This window comes from Trachymyrmex septentrionalis, unplaced genomic scaffold (assembly GCF_001594115.1).
Source record: "Trachymyrmex septentrionalis isolate Tsep2-gDNA-1 unplaced genomic scaffold, Tsep1.0 scaffold8, whole genome shotgun sequence".
NCBI lineage: Eukaryota > Metazoa > Arthropoda > Insecta > Hymenoptera > Formicidae > Trachymyrmex > Trachymyrmex septentrionalis.
This window is the reverse complement of record NW_017305987.1, coordinates 3,526,363-3,543,060: the sequence shown is the minus strand read 5'-3', so window position 1 is coordinate 3,543,060 and position 16,698 is coordinate 3,526,363. Positions and strand designations below refer to the sequence as shown.

The 16,698-nt window shown below is 37.2% G+C and overlaps 1 protein-coding gene across 1 annotated transcript in view; it reads left to right on the top strand.

The window, feature by feature from the left end:
• LOC108754575 overlaps positions 1-10,673 on the top strand; it is a 92,990-nt gene extending 82,317 nt beyond the window's left edge. Inside the window, exons 3-5 of the mRNA XM_018497000.1 lie at positions 5,662-5,884; positions 8,669-8,875; positions 9,366-10,673. Coding sequence (XP_018352502.1) covers positions 5,662-5,884; positions 8,669-8,875; positions 9,366-10,192 — 1,257 coding nt within the window. The 3' untranslated portion in view covers positions 10,193-10,673. The remainder of the gene's footprint in view (positions 1-5,661; positions 5,885-8,668; positions 8,876-9,365) is intronic.
• The last annotated feature ends 6,025 nt before the right edge of the window (positions 10,674-16,698 follow it).

Below are 16,698 nucleotides of genomic sequence, written 5' to 3'. Positions count from 1 at the left end.
AAATATATATATATATATATAACATATATGCAACTAATGCAACGGCATTTGTCATGTTGCATAATATAGCAATATTCCGCATTTGCCTGTTGCTTTTCTTCTTTTCAATTCTACTTTAAGTATGCCTTTGTTTAATACGTATTTCGGAGTGGCTGTTTGCGAAACAAAGTTCCACGTCTTTGTAATCCTCAAGCGAATCAAACGTACTGTGAAAAGTGTACAGTAAACGCCCCGTTTTCCACGAATCTCCAGTTCTCATGTCAGAACTTCGAAAAAGCTCCGATTCGAGAACTTTATTCATGCCACACAGAACTTCAAAAGGATTCAAGCTTGGAGCTTAAAATATCGAAATTATTTTTGAAAAATGAGATAAAAAGGAAATAAATTATGCAAAAATTCAGCGATAGAATCTCGTTAATGATTATTAGATAATATTCAAAAGGAGGGTGAGAAATGGACGAATTGAAGTAATGCGAACAAATTAGAGATTGGCACGAAGTAGGGTTGCAGAGGACTAAAACGAGGAGAAAGAGATGATAGGTATCGCATCTGTCTGGTTCGTACCAATGCAGATCGTCGGGTAGAAGAGAGAATTGGGTCAGCCGGCTTGGAGGGTACTTCAGGTGGAAGTACCTATCTTCCTACGTGGCGGGGCCACCCTGCCTATCCTCGTGCACTGCTCGAGAGGACTGTAGCGTTGAAGGTAAAGCGTATGACAAACTAACGGTCGCGTTAAAGCGGAGACGTATGCTAATGCAACCTCAGTCTCAGTGTCATGCGAGAACTAATCTTAATTGAGTGAAAATAAAATAAATATATTTTATTGTCATTTTTTTTTTTTGAAAAAGAAAAATTATTCTACGATTTATGTGTGAAAAATTATTGTAATTTATATTTAAATTTATTTTTAAACTGACTGACAGTTCATAGAAAAATATTATTGTATTATAAAATATAAAAGAGTTTTTGAACGATTACTGATCATTAATGATTACTTTTTAATTTTTTAACTACATAGTTGGAAAATTTGTGTTGAATTTAACATATTTTACGTGTCCTAAATAGTTATTCAAAATTTTAATTTACCACAAGATGAATACGTAAAAAATTAATACAAAATTGTATAGAAAACAAAATTTATACAAGAATGTAGCACTTTGACACAATTTAGGAATAAATTGTGGAAACATATTTTTTCAGCATAATTAACATTTATATGTTAAATTAATACGTGTATTTATTTATTTATTCTAGAATTACATCTTAAAAACTACATCATTTTTATGTTCATTGATTTATTCACAAATTGTGTTATTTTAACAATGTTTAAGAAATGTTAAATATCAATTTAAAATATGTAAATAATACGATCAAGTTATGTTAAATTAATATTCAGATATGTTAAAAATTCAACAAAAATTTTGACGAGATTTTAACACAAGTGTAAAAATGCTTTTTTTATTGTGCATTTTTGTATAGACGATTTTAGAGAGTAATGCATTTCCGTGAACTGAAATTTTCATTATAATTTCAGTAATCACCGAATAATATTGTCTCCACTTTCTCCCTTCATCTCCTCTGTATCGTCGTTTGCATTTCCGCATTTGTTGTCCCGGTTATTTCTCATGCCTTCCTACCAAGCCTTTCCCCTTGCCACTCCTCGTCGACATCGCCATTATAGCGAATTGGAGCGACGCGACAGAAAGGTCGGAAATGAATCTTCGCTATGTTACGGAAAATATTTCTTCTCGAGTCTTATTTGGCTTCTCTGAAGGGTTTCGGCGTTTGACTAGTTTGATTAATTTATGTTAGCTAACTTATATTAGATATTTCTAATATTTTTGTGTGAATTGTATACTTTTCGAGCAATTTTACAATTTGCTTAAACTGAAAATTGTACATTTGTGGTCTTTTTTATTTAATTGTGTTACTTATAATTTAACTTTGACAAAATGTTAAAAAGAGCTGACGTTCAGCAACTATAAGATTGCGTGAGATGCAGTACTTCTTGCATCGTTCTATTGCTCGTTATAAAATATTTTCGTTCCAATAGTACTGCGAGTCAGAAATTCGTTACTCGTTCAGCGTGCTCCACTCGAAGAAATTGCGTATTTCGATGATGCATCGTACATACGTGTGATACTCGATAAGGTCAAAATCCATATCTCGTTGAATATCTCTCGAGGGTAATCGATATTCTTTGTTATATTGATTGCCCGAGGCTTTCGTGTTGAATTGATTTTTCTCGGTCAAATACAAGCGCGAATGATGCCATTGCATAATGGCATTGGATCCACATTTTTCTCGCGAAGCAGGAATATCTGTTAATGAATTAAAGAAAAAGAGCACAGCTCAGCTGAGCTTTTAACACTTTATTTTAAAGCTCGCAACTTTTGGAAGCGCAGACCTCTAAATACTGTCACTCCTTAAATGTATTTTAAGAGAAATATCTTTCAATGGATTTCCAACGAAGTAATCTCCATATAATTCAGCAACGAAATGAAAGAGTTGGAGACATCTGAATTATTTATACTTAGCTTTTAAGAGATGGTGTAGGGACCCTCGGGACTCGAGTCTCTAAGCTTTGATTAGCTTGAATGTCGTCACTTTTAAATATATCTCAAATAATATTTATTATTTGATACGCGATGCAGTAAATTGCGCATAATCCAGTAGCGGAGCGAAATATTTAAAAAGTTGGAGATATCTGCATTATTTATAGCTCGCTTTTAAGAGGATGCAAGACCCCTCGGGATACGAAACTCGAAAGCTGTACTTCGGTTAGCCTATTTATAAATCCGACCCCCTGTCCTATAGCTTTGCTTATACTTTTGCTACAATACTGCTACTCTTTTATCTTCGGAATTTTCAGTGCGCAAAGTTTTCCTAGCGGAAAGCGGCGACGCTTCAACCCTTGTCGCTTTTGATCTACTCCCCTTTTTCCAGTCGTGATCGCGAAATTACATTGCGAATTTAATAAACTCTGTTCAAGGACCGCGCCAAAAGGTGGAGTCTATCGGGTGTTTCGAGAACGAGTCATGTACCTCTTAATTATTATTTACATTCAGGCTCCCTGTGGCGAGAAATTAATTGCGCCAATTGAAATGCGCTATTTGGTTCGTTCTCGCTCGGCAAAGAATTCGTCCGGTGATTAATTGCTTACAGTCGGTTGAAAATCAAAAGGTTTCGATAAACGTCGGGCTCACGAATTAAATTTGTGTCGAGGGGAGACGATAAATTTCGTCGCGTATCAAATTTTCTTTTCCTATGCAGGATAGATCCATTAGAAGCATGTCACCTGTATATGTATCTCCCTCAGGGTTGGTTTAAAAGAAGAAGTTCAGAGTTAGATAACTTTGAAAGGCAGCGCGTATTATACAAAGAAATGTTTTCGTCGGGACTATTTTGTCATCCTTCATCCGAAGGCAAAAATGTATCCGTTATTAATTCGCGTCGTCTTTCCCTTGCGACAGAATTAAACAATTATGGGTTGCCATAAAAGTAGAAATCAGAGAGTTTTGCACAATTTTTGGAAAATAAAAATTCTTGGTTTTAAAAAAATTTGGATATGCGATCGTGTAGTTTTAGAATATTATCAACTTAACAATTAAATACAAATAGTGTCAACAATGTTAATTTACATTGCTATGTTAACTTGTTCTCTCAACAAAATATTTGACAGTTTCCAAATCAGGATGAAAATACAAAAAATTTCGAAATGTTGAAAGCATTAAAGAAAGTCATGAAATTTTATCTGGAAATTAGAGAAAAACTATGGGATTTTAGGACGAGGAATTTGTGACAATTCTTGTGATTAGAGCTAATACTTCACTTCTTTTCACATTCTCAAATTTCGAGGAATGTTTCAGTACATTTACTCTGACTTTAGCCGTGTTTTGTAGCAAGGTAGGGATTCCAGGGACAACCTAGTGGTGGATAAAAGACCCGCACAGTCAGTCGGTATGTAATTATAGCATGCTCTCGGAAGGATGTGCGCTTCATCGTGGTGTTCATATTTGAAGGTGGCTATGTGGGTCAGACACCGACACGCCTTATTGCCTATTCCGACTTCAGCTGACCTCAAAGATCCTTGATATTTGACAAATAGTCCTCGAAAAACGTGGCATAATCGTATAAGCCGCCAGTCTGTCCCGCGGGAGGCAGCTAATTTTGATGGACGTCTAGATCGACATCGACATCGATGCTATGCCTTTTTCTTCTTCTTCCGCGGTGCCCTTTCGTTTTATAAACGGATCTGACCTATCCTGTGATCTCCTTGGGGACGTCAAACGTTGGAATTATCTCGCACGAGCTTTTATTCGAATTTCAAGCATATTCGATTTTTCTATATAACTTACAGTTTTTATTTCACCGTCTATTATGACAAATGCAAATGTATAAATTTGTTAGATCGATGATCTAGCAACAAAACTTATAGGTATTGCGATTCACTTTTTCGCAATGTTTTTTAAATCTTGTAAAGTATAAAACGAATAAAATATACATTTATAAAAAAAAATATGTAAAATTATGTTATATGATGCGTATTATTTGCATATTTATACATATTAATAATGTAAATTAAGAGAAATTATATGTAATTTGTTCGCAAATATAATACGTAAATATTTTTATAAACTTAACTTTAAACGTGTTTTTGTAAATTTATTTTTGCAAATTATTTAATTACTATAAAGAAGATTTTGTTGTGACTCTCTTTACGTGTATAAATTTACATCTTTAATAGTGGATCCCCCAAAATTATTCACTATAATTGCAATTTTTTAGAACGTAGACCGTAAAATATTTTTGTCTTATATCTTGCAAGAATAAACGAGAGATTTATTCTAAATTAAATAAACTAAACTAAATTAAATAGAATCATTTCAAGAAAATGCAATTAATACCCGAAAGAAATTATTGTATTAATAATTATTTGCATGCTCCAACATACAAATGCATTTTCAAGAAAATTATGTTTTTGACAAATGCAGGAAAGCTTCATGTTAATGAGAAAATACATTAATTGAGAGTCTGGGAGGATTAAAGTTTAATGTTCTTTAAAAAAAAAAAAGTTGTTAGTTTATCCATTTTCCGCTTCCTTATTTTATAATATTCCTTACTTTGTAATATACGTAATATATCTTTCGCTTGCGTTAATCGCATCTTGAATAGCTTGAGAAGGTTAATTGTATAAAAGCTCGTATTAAAAGCCTCAACCTGAAAATACAAAATTTTTTACTGAACTTTTTCTACAAGTCTCTGCATTTTTTCACACAAAATAATAATTAAGCAAGTATACAATTTTACGAACAATTTATATTATTATTACATAGAGAAGTGAACTCTTGCGATTTTAATTATGTACGTCGTCTAATTATCAAAGAATTCCTATTACCAGAAATGCGTATTGTTTATCGCATTCACTTCCAACGTCCCTTTAATTGTCATTTTGTTATACAGAAGTAATTAGACAAGGTTTTATAGACCTTCTACAATAAGCCGTTGCTTAAGCTTTAAATCTTAAGCCGTTTAATTTAATTTTATTTCATTGTCGGATCAGATATACATTATCTCTCTCGTATCTCTGCGTGTATATAATTAAATTGTATATTGTAGAAAAAGATTAACTCTAACGGTGCATAATAATTCTGATTGCAGGAGGCGTATAGGAAATGGGTGTGCAGCTCCCTGGTGCCTTACTTTGCTCACAGGAGTCCGAAAGACGTGAAAACCTTGGAGGGCAGCTGGACCGGCCCCAGATTAAGGCCCTGCCGATCCTTTTGCCAGACCGTGGAGCAACGTTGCCCCTACTTCCTTCCGGGCGATCGTGCCCCCGCATACCCCACACAATACGCCGGCGAACCCACTTTTCTTTGCAGAGGTAAAAATAAGAGAGAAGACAAGAGAAAAACAAGATACTCATAAAATAATCACATAAAATAACCACAATAAGATAATCACCAAAAAATGTCAAAATTAGTCGAAATATTCATTCGATTTATTCATTTTTGTTTTGTTTTGTTTAATGAATTATTTCGAAAAAGGGTACAAATGTTCAGTTGGCACCCTGTTTGCTTCGTAAGTTTGCGAAGAATGGTACGAGACACAGGCAACCAGTATCCATCACGCCACTATCAATCCTTCCTCTTGTTCACGACGATGATGAACGTTCATTTGGCGTTCACGTCATAGCGTTAAATCCGCGGCACAGAAATTTGCATGAAGATACGCATAAATGGTCGCCGTAGTGGAACGCCCTGCATAAGCTTCACGAAACAATGCGGACGTTTTATGCCGGGGGTGGAGACGTTTCATACTCGTGTAAATTATTATTGCCTTATTGCATCACGCGTCACGCTGTAATGCGATCAATGACATTTCAGGCTCGCATCGTAATTTTTTATAATAAATTTTTCGTAATATGAATTCTTTCAATTTTTATCCGTTGAACTGGCGCGTATCTGCATTTTCCGAACGGAATTTTTTCGCACTGTGTTGCCCTCGATAGCACGATACTGGTCTCTCCACTATCTGACATTTTATCATTCTGCCAGCATGACACGCTTCACTGTCAGTCCCGTTGACCCGGTAATCTTGACTCTTTACGCTCGGTGCTACGGATATTCCGATACGATTGTATTAAAAATCACAAGACGAAAGAGACAAATTTGATATGTATTTATTAAGAGATTTATTAACTCGATAATGTATAACGGCATAACAGTTATTAAAACAATGATGAAACAATAATGAAAAGAACCGTTTCGCTAAAGTAAAATTCGCTAAAAATTTAATTAGATACAGATCTAAATATGATTTTGGACCATCAAAATAATGAAATAATTATGTAGCATGTTAAAACTGATGGCTAAAATTAAAACTTTTTGCAACATTGTCATCAACGCTTAAACGTCCTATATAATTATTTTGATGATCGAACAAAATTATTTTCAGATCTGTATCTAACCAATTTTTTAGATACTTCAGTAATCATTCTTTCTGTGAAGAGATAAATGTTTTAACATCACACGGAAAGAACAATTTGGTTGAAGGATTTAAAGATTTAAATATAGATTTGAAAATAATTTTGTTGAACTGTCAAAATAATTATGTAAGACGCTCAAACTAGTTAGAATATGAAAACTTTTTGCAGCATTATTCATTACTTGAATATTTCCTCTTTCTCTCTCTCTCTCTCTCTCTCTCTCTCTCTCTCTCTCTCTCTTTCTACATAATTATTTTAATAATCCAATAAAATTATTTTCAAGTCCATATCTAGCTAAGATTTTTCAGCAGAATTTTTTCCATGAATAGGGAGTTTTTCCAACAACGTGAATTCAGATATGATGAACGCTAAAGTCACGTTTCCTTTTTTTAGTATCCTTTTTTTAGTTGTTAAGAAGAAGATAACCTGACCTTAGTGTTCACCATATCTGAATAAACGGTATTGTAAAAACTTCCTAATATGTAATTTTATACGAGGTGTTCCTTTCAGTGCAACTTTCTGTTTATATTGGCGTACAGAGCGCAAAGGGTTAATATAACCAAACACACACGGACGAATATTCTGAATCATCGAATATCTTTTCGTTATTCTTTTTCTTTTCATGCGTCGATGCGAGGGTCGTAAACGGCGGAGGTGCAGCACCGCGTTTGAGTATAAACTGCGTTAAATAGGACGCGTGCCGCACGGTTATTGGAAGATTGGACACCCTTTATCGGGCATTTTTTTACATCCTTTTGCATCCGCGCCTACCAATACTCCAAGATTGCCCGATGTAATTCCAACCCGAATGCTGCAATCCAACCTTTCACATTTTGTTGTCGCATTTCTGTTACGATTGGTGAAAATATTTTTTTTCTTTTCCCTTTTTTTCTTCTCTTTGTTTATGTAAATTTTCGCAGCGCGACAGATTTATAATAGAACACGAAGATGGAATTTTAAGATGAGAATTAACATGGGCAACTAGCACTTGATTAAAAGAGATCGAATTAAATACGATGAAACGTAGATATGGAACCTATATAAAAAACATGTGGAGAGAAACACGGAATAAAATAAATTAGAAAACAAATTTAATTTATCAGACATTTATCCTGTTATTTGCGATGTTTGTCGTGTAGAGAGAAGAAACTCTAATTGACAGATATGGTAGGTAAGTTGGCAACGTCCGCCGTTGATTCGCAATTCTTCGTAAAAATCGATTGCCAATTAGTTGCGAACGAGAATCGTCCTTGGAAAGATCGATCTTGGATTAATTGATAATTGGCCTTTATAGAAAATCTGGCGAGTTGTCAGCGGCTACGTGCCAACTAATCCGCTTTTAATCAATTAGATCCAGACTTTCCTGTGCGACAAAATCGCGTTGAAAATAATAGGTGTGTGCACGCGCAGAGATCATCGCTTACTAAATTGTTTACGGAATTGAAACTCGTTTACGATGTTTTTAATCTGATATACTATTCTGTAACATTTCACATACGCAAGCATTTTTCCTTCCTCTCCTCCGAAAGGAACTACCGAGAAATAATTACTATGATTTGTTGAACTTTATTTGTGTTGCCTCCTGCCATCTCTTTTTCCTGACAAATTCCTCTGGGTGTAAAGAGAACGACCATCATGCATCCGTCCATACGAGGTCGTTGGAAAATGCAATGATTTCAGACCCGAAGATCCTTGAGACCGGCGAGCAGGCCGCAAGGGCATTGCACAGCATCAGTGACGATGAGTGCTGCTTCCACGTATGCTCCGAGGATACCAAAGAGGGTATCTGCACTAAATGCGAGGAGCCGTGGAAACATGGCAAGTTTCAGGATCCCGCAACGGCACCCCAGTGCGAGCCCCCAGTGAACCTTCAATCTGGTTCTACAGGTAGGCGCGACGAAAACTTCAAAAATCGATTAAAACAATTGATAGAATTGTAAGAATTTTGATTAAAAAATTCATAAAAATGAAAAAATCTTTATTTTTACATTTTTCATCTATAAATGTTTTTTATGGTACAATACAGTATTTATTTGTAAATACGCAAATTATATGAGTTTTTAAGTTTGCGAATATGTTCCTGAGAGATTTGTGAGGATTATTTACTCTTTCGATAAATACAGAGTGTAGACAAAAAAATTCGACTATAAAGAATTGTGTGTTTATTAAATCATTATCCAAGTATTATAGCAAGTTGATGTTATTTCTCGTTAATTACTCGCAACAGTTTTGTTGAAGTACCTAAAAATTTAGCTAGATACTGAAGATAATTTTGCTGAACTATCTGAATGAATTATGTTGGACGCGTTCAAACGTGAGCAGTGATAAGCAGTGTTGCAAAAAATGTTGCCACAGGTCGACATTGTTCTGACCGTAGGTCCGGGCTCGCAGCCGGGTCAACCGGAAACATCCACCGACGATCTGGACACCAGCACCACTCCTTCCTCGTCCAATACCACAGCATCTTCGACCACCGTCGGCCAAAAGGACACGGCATTCTGCGGTAGCGGCCGCATCGGCTCGATGTCGAGCGCATCTTCGCTCGGTCGATCGAACCCATCGATTGTCCTTCAATTCTTCTGGCTTTGTTCAATTCTGATCACCCTCCCTGCGAACGCGCTGCAGTACAATACCCGTATTCTGGAGTGTCCCTTCGGATTCCTCCGACTAATCGGTTCCGGCCTGCTCTTTTCGGGCACGTTCGTCCTGCGGAGGGTCTTCAACGATGTTCGCGTTTCCTTTGATCCACGCTCGACCGGGATCTATCGGTTTACCGTCATACGTTGCCTCCTGTTCGTCCTCGGGATGCCCGGACGGGCGGTGATGAAGTGCCGTTGTCGCGGATGGTGGTGGTGGAGGTCCTGGAGGAGATCCAGCAGCCGGCATTTCCGCTGGAAATTCCTCCGTCGTTTCGGCGTCGCGTCCCAGCGGTCCGTCTTGCGCGACGTGTCGATCGCTATCCTCGAGCTATTCCTCAAGTTTGCGGCAAAGTGTCGGTGTCGCGATTGGTGGTGGCTGTGGCGTCGGTGGCGAAAGTACGGCTCGACAGGCGGGCAGTACGCGAAGCTCGTCCCTCGGAGAAAACGTCCAGTGATTTACAGGGCAGCACATCGACATCGCAGGAGAAGAAGAGATCTCTCCAGGGTTCTCAGGATAGACGTCGCAAGTTCGGCCAAATCGATCTCCAGGAAGGACCCGCCATAAGATGACCAGCTTCGCTTTCCTGAATACGCAGGATCGTACGGGTTTTCTTCTATCGCGGGATATTCGCGAGAGCTTGTCTTCACGATGCCAGAGTTACTCGAGAAGCACCCAGACTCGATCGAGGCGAAACTCGATCGAGGACAAATCGACGTTGTGAAAACGTCGGACGAAATACGAGGATGTATACGAAGGATCACACAGGGGATGTCCCCGGGATATTACACGGGTAGAAAGAACACCAGCACTGCGAGGAGAGTAGTGAGGAAGTAGCAGAGTGCGAAAGGATCCAAGGATCAACGTGGTGGAGGAACGGCGGGCCGGTCTCGTCGACGACTTCGGTTCCGCTGACTAGAGCAAAAGAGGAAGGAGAGGGAGAACCATAAAGAACAACTTCATTAACAACAAAAACAACAAGAATAACTGAGAACGGGGGAAACGTAATGTCTAGAGCTAATGATAATAATACAATAATAAAGAATAAAACAAAATAAAATAATAAATAATAAATAATAATATAGTTAACAATAATGATAATGATGAGAAATAATAATAAAGATTAAATAATGAAGTAAACGATATAAATATATAAATATATAAATATATTATATATATAAAGAGAAACGATTGAAGAGTAATGTTAAAGTACACGAATAGAATGATAACGACACAATTATTATTACATATTAAATTATGTTACACACGTTGCGAGTGAGAGAGTGAAGAAATGAGAGAAGGAAGAAAGAGAAAGAGTGAGTGTACGAATGTGTATGAGTGTATGAGAAAGAATGATAAAAGAAGGAAGAAAAAGAGAATAGATGCAGAATTCAACAAAAGGAGATGTATAGGCACACAAAAGAACACATACACATTAGGGTATAAGTCGTTAAACTTTAATGAAGCAACATTAAAGAAAGAAAAACCGTAGATAGGTAGTTTCTTCGGCCAGAGAGAAAGAAAGAGGGGGGGGTGGTATTTTGAACGCACGGGGGGCGGGAGGGGGATTGGTATATTCTTATACAACCGATGTGGACCTGTTGGAGGGTGAAGGGGAATGTAAAAATGTGTGGCACGGGATGATAAATAAGAACGACGTTATCGAGATATAATATGTGTTCGTTTAGACATTACCGCAAATAATAATCGTAAATATTAAAACATAGACCTGTAATGAGAAGTGAGTCGAAGTGAGAGAGTGTAGTATGTACGTGTACATGTGAGCACGTGTATGTATGTGTATATGTATTTGTACGAGTAAGAGAGGACGAGATTGAGAGATAAATAGGTAAATGAAGAGAGAGAGAGAGAGAGAGAGAGAGAAACAGCATGACAGGCTGAGAGAACATAGAAACGAGAACGAGGAACTGACGAAGAAATGTCGGACGAGAATCAAATGATGGAAGGAGGAATGGTTTGGCGATTCGAGACCGGGAATCGAGAAAGGAAGGAGAGAGTCGAAGGGTGGAGAAGCGAAAATTTTAGTGTCAACATTTTTTTTTCCATTCGCCTTCCATTGGGGAAGCGAAAACACGCGAAATTCCGAGAAAATCTCTGCTTCCATCCTGCGTTCCGCATTTCGATCCTCCTGGTGCATCGCCGCGATGCGACGCGACGCGATGTGATACGATGCGTTCGATTATCGAGATCGACCATGCGAAAGGCGGTGTCGGTGGTGGACGGGCGTGGAGATTGCTCGCGCGAGATCACATTGGTGATCAACATTCATTTCACGCGAGGAAGTGTCAGGGACTTCGACTTCCTTTTAGGCTTGCCGTGATTTCAAGTGTCATCGATTTTCTTTTTTCCTTCGGAGTTCGCGACAGATTTATTACATTTCAGATTCGAATCGATCGTGCTTACTCCCTTTACCTGTTACACTCTATTCTTCACTTCGTTCTTTCCGCTCGCGCTTTATCGACTACCTTTTTATCCTTTGTTTCGCTCGACGATTTCTCTCGAAAACTCGTGCGTTCGCTCTTGGGATATTTCAAAATGTATCGAGAAAATGTATTACAGTACCTAGAATATTTAGATACAAGATTGCTTCATCTGTCGCGAAGGGTGGAAAAATTACGAGTCGATTTCAGGATGGAGAGACGGTAAGAATTAATTGCGTCAGCGAGAATTCTAAATGAACACGGAGAAAATCAGGACGGTTAAAGTTTAGCTGATTTATGGAAGAGTAGACGAAAACATAAAATCTGACGAAAGTAAGATTGTCTCCATCGAATTGAAGATACGAAGAAGTAGTTTAGGAAACAAAAGTGTACGAAGTTAAAGCCACTTGAACGGTGAGCTAGGGAAGGGAGGAACATTGAAGGGATACGGCCAACGAATCAACAAAAAAAGAACGCGAACGACGAAGTGCGGGGCAGTAACGAAAGAATGCGATAGGGTGTAGTAACCAAAGGAAAGTCGATTTTTCGAGGGTCGTTCCGCTTGTGTAACGAGAGACTCGGTGTAACCCCCCTTCCCGAAAAGAGGGGAAAAAAAGCTGGAAACCAGCAGTCAACGGCACGGATACACACGTACACACATGCAACCACCGTCTTCGACGTAAAATAAAACGTAGAACAAGGAAAGAGGATGTCCTCGATCACGTAAAATAAAACGCGGAATAAGAGGAAGGTGTCTTCGATCATGTAAAATAAGAAGCGCGACAAGAGAGGGAAAGTTCTCGATCGTGCGGCAGGAGATGAAGACGAAGAGGGATGAAGAGACGAGGAGGTGTGAGAGATCACATGATACGCACAAATTCGCCCATCGCCTAAAGAAATCGTTAATTGTTCATGTTGTTTCTCGTTGTTGAAAGCAAGGCTACGCAGGGCCGGACAGAGTGATGGAAAAAAAAAAAACAGAAAGGAAGATCTACCGGAAGGACCTTCCGAGAAATATACAGGGAATGGAAGTAACTCGTTACTTGTAACAAAGTTACAAGTTACTTTTTTGGTAACTTTACTGGTAACTGCGTTACTGTTTTTCTTTGGTAACTGTAACTGAAGTTACATTTTTTTGGTAACGGTAATGAATTTTACAGTTGCTTTTACGAATTTTTCGTTACTTTGCACACAATTGGACACAAGCCACTCATAGCGCTTGAGACTAGAAAGTCCCTCTGCTGTGATTGATGGTCGTCGATTTTAAAAAAGTAACGAAAAGTTATTTTCTCAAGTAACGAGGCAACTATAACGAGTTACTTTTAAAAATCGGTAACTAGTAACGGTAACTAGTAACGGTAACTTGTTACTTTTTCTAGTCGGTAACGAGTAACTGTAACTTGTTACTTTTAAAAAGTAACTTCCCATTCCCTGGAAATATATCTGTATATATCTGCCATCATGGAAGAAAACCGTGAACGGTTCGATTTTACGGATCGTCCCTTCCTCGATCTTAGGATCGCATACGCACACATTCACGTCACACACGTCCGCACATGAATAAAAATAGACTATATACGCAACTCGTTCACGTTGACGTCGATGATTTTGCACTAGACACGCTGCGGGAAACGTCTTGCACGTCACACCTGTTCCGATCGGAGATATAACAGGTGATTCGACTCGAGAAATAACGACCCTGAAGGCTCTTTCTGATTCAACGAGAGGAAGGTAACTCTTCAACTCGATCCATTCTCTCTTTTTCTCTCTCTGCGTAGATTTCTCGTCGCGTATCCTATCTCACCCTCGATTGCAAATTCTGTGGAAATAATTACAAGCTTTCCGATCTCGATCGTTTATCTCAGTTTAATTCACACGTATGGAGAAGCACGTCCCGCTTGAATTTTCAGTTTAATTCAGATTTAGAAAGAGATATTGCTTCATTCAAAAGTGACACAATTCAAAAATTAAGTTTCTCAGAAAAGGAGAAAAGCTATTTTTCAACTTGAGAGAAAATTATTGACTGGTCAAATACCATTGGTGAAAAGAACATATTGTATTTCTCAACATAAATCGAATGTCATTTTCGTCAATAACGTTTTATAATTCTTAAAAAATTGTTTTTTTTTTAATTGTAATGATTTTTTTAATCATCTTTTCTTGATAATTTTTAATTAATTTAAGTTGGTTCACTTTTGATTGATATAAGATAACACATTTATTTAACTCATTAATTATTAAAAAATCATGTTTTTTTAATCACTTTTAAAAAAGAGATATAAACACATATTCAGTTATTTATATTAATATAACTGAATATGTTTATATCATTTTATGTTACTGTAATTATATGTCAGCTTTTTGGACTTTTATTCAAAGAGAGTAAAATCGAAAAGCTTGTCATTACGATTACTGTTTAATATCTCTCAAATTGAATGATTTTTGAATGCAACATTTAATCGGACTCAAGAGAGTTCGAAATGAACCATCGGATGTTTCACAGTCTCATTAATAATTAATAATTAATACGGGTAAATTGTTCGACAGGCAAATACGGCCTAATTACGCAGAAGGGGCGAAGCTCCCAAAGAGCATAATTTTGCAATCAACTTCGATCCACGCGGAGGACGAAGAGAGAACGAAAGAAGATAGAAAAGCCAAGTCGCGTCTTTGTGCTCAGTCAAAATCGTACTTTGATTAATCGTCGCTGAATCCGATTATAATCTTACGTCATGTTTCGAGAAACGTTTATCGCGAGAATTAAAAAAATTCATTCGCGCAGTTCGTATACGTGAATCTTATTCTAATTCGACAAATCTACAGCGATAGATAAACGAATCGAACCAAAAGGCAAGAAGTGAAATCAATATTCCCAAGTCAATAAAACTTATCAATTCTCTTTCTAATTCACCATTGGAAATCTATTTTTCACTTCTTGAAGTTATCTTTATCTTCAAATTTTGAAATTTTCCTACGTAAAGAAAATTTCTATGCAGAATGTAACATTTTTTTAAAAACGTTATTAAAATTTATATATATATTTTTTTATAGAGAATTTAATTTCATAAAATAAATAAATATATATATCTTTTTATAGAATATAAAAAATGATATTCATTTATTATATAATTTTATCATACAACATGTTTATTCGTTTATCATTATCAAGTTTGGGATGAATAGAAATTTATTTAAATTTTTTTCGACATTTTTAGTGAAATATTGTTTCAAATCTTTCTATTATCTCAAAAATATCAAGTAATGAATTGCTCCAGGAACTGCGGCATGTTAGTGTCTATATTTTACGTATGCATCTATATTCATGTGGACATAAGTGCATCATACGGGCGCGGAGAAAATGCCGGGCGTGGAAGAAATTGTTTCGGGGTGAGTTACGATCGACCATCCCCAATCGACCATTTTGCTATTTACTCAATCTAACGAGAACGCTAAAATGCTTGTCGCTGGCGTCTACTCTGAAAAATATTATGATCTCGCTCGCTGCACGAGAAAATGCATTGCGGATATAATTGGAAAATAAATGCGTGCCGCACGCAAGTAAAATTCGAAAGAATGTTGCGACGTTAATTGAAGCACCATATAATTCTACTGTATATCCATTGTAATTGCTCCAGTAATAAGAAAGAACCAATTGTTCAAAGAGACGCGCGTTATGAAATTAAAAATACGAAAGACTGTTTCCATCCAGTGGATTAATCGTGATGGAAATTTTACCGCAGAAATTCCTCCGTTAAGAAATACATTTTGCCCAATCGATTACAATGTCTAAGGTCTGTGCGATAAGAACTGGGTAAGAAAATGGGAGGAAAAAGCGTATGCACGGAAAGGTAAATAACAAACGGCGCGGTGGAAGAGTATAGAGTCATTATTGTAGGAATACAGAGAAAGACAGAGAGAGAGAGAGAGAGAGAGAGAGAGAGAGAGAGAGGGAGAGAAACGGGAGGTGAAGAAAAAGAGACGAAAACTAGATGAGAAAGGGAAAAAAGAAAGTTGTCGTCATCGTCGTAATTGCTAGAAATCATGTAGGAGAATAAGGTGTGCCCGTTGCACGTCACACAGCAGAGAAGAAAAGCGTCCGGCTTCACGCGTGTGTTAACTGTATTGTTAAACATTGTCCAATATGTGATTGTTACTAATTTACATTTATAAGATAGGAAAATAAAGGGAAATCTCCATTCGCAGAGCACGTCGCTAAGGAAGAAGATGTATAAATAATATAAATACATGAGAAAAATAGGTACTACACACATATATATGACCGAAATAGCGAACAGGAATAAGAAGTCTTGGGGAAAAGATGGATAGAGAGATAAAGAAAGATGGAGGGAAGTTATCGATCACGGGGTGATCGAGAATTTTCCTTACCTCGAGAGTTTCCCCCTACTTTCGATTTTCTTTCGCGCGTGATTGCATGTAAATACGTATATACACGCCCGACATGATAGATACACTCGGCTGTGCGTGTACATGTATGTGTAAATTAGAAAAGGGATGTTGTTTGCCGAGGGGTAACACGCGTGCGTGGGTGTACCAAGAGTTAAGAACGAAGGGTGGAAAAAAGATAAAAAAAGGAGATATTACAGTGGAGTGCATACACACACACACACACAC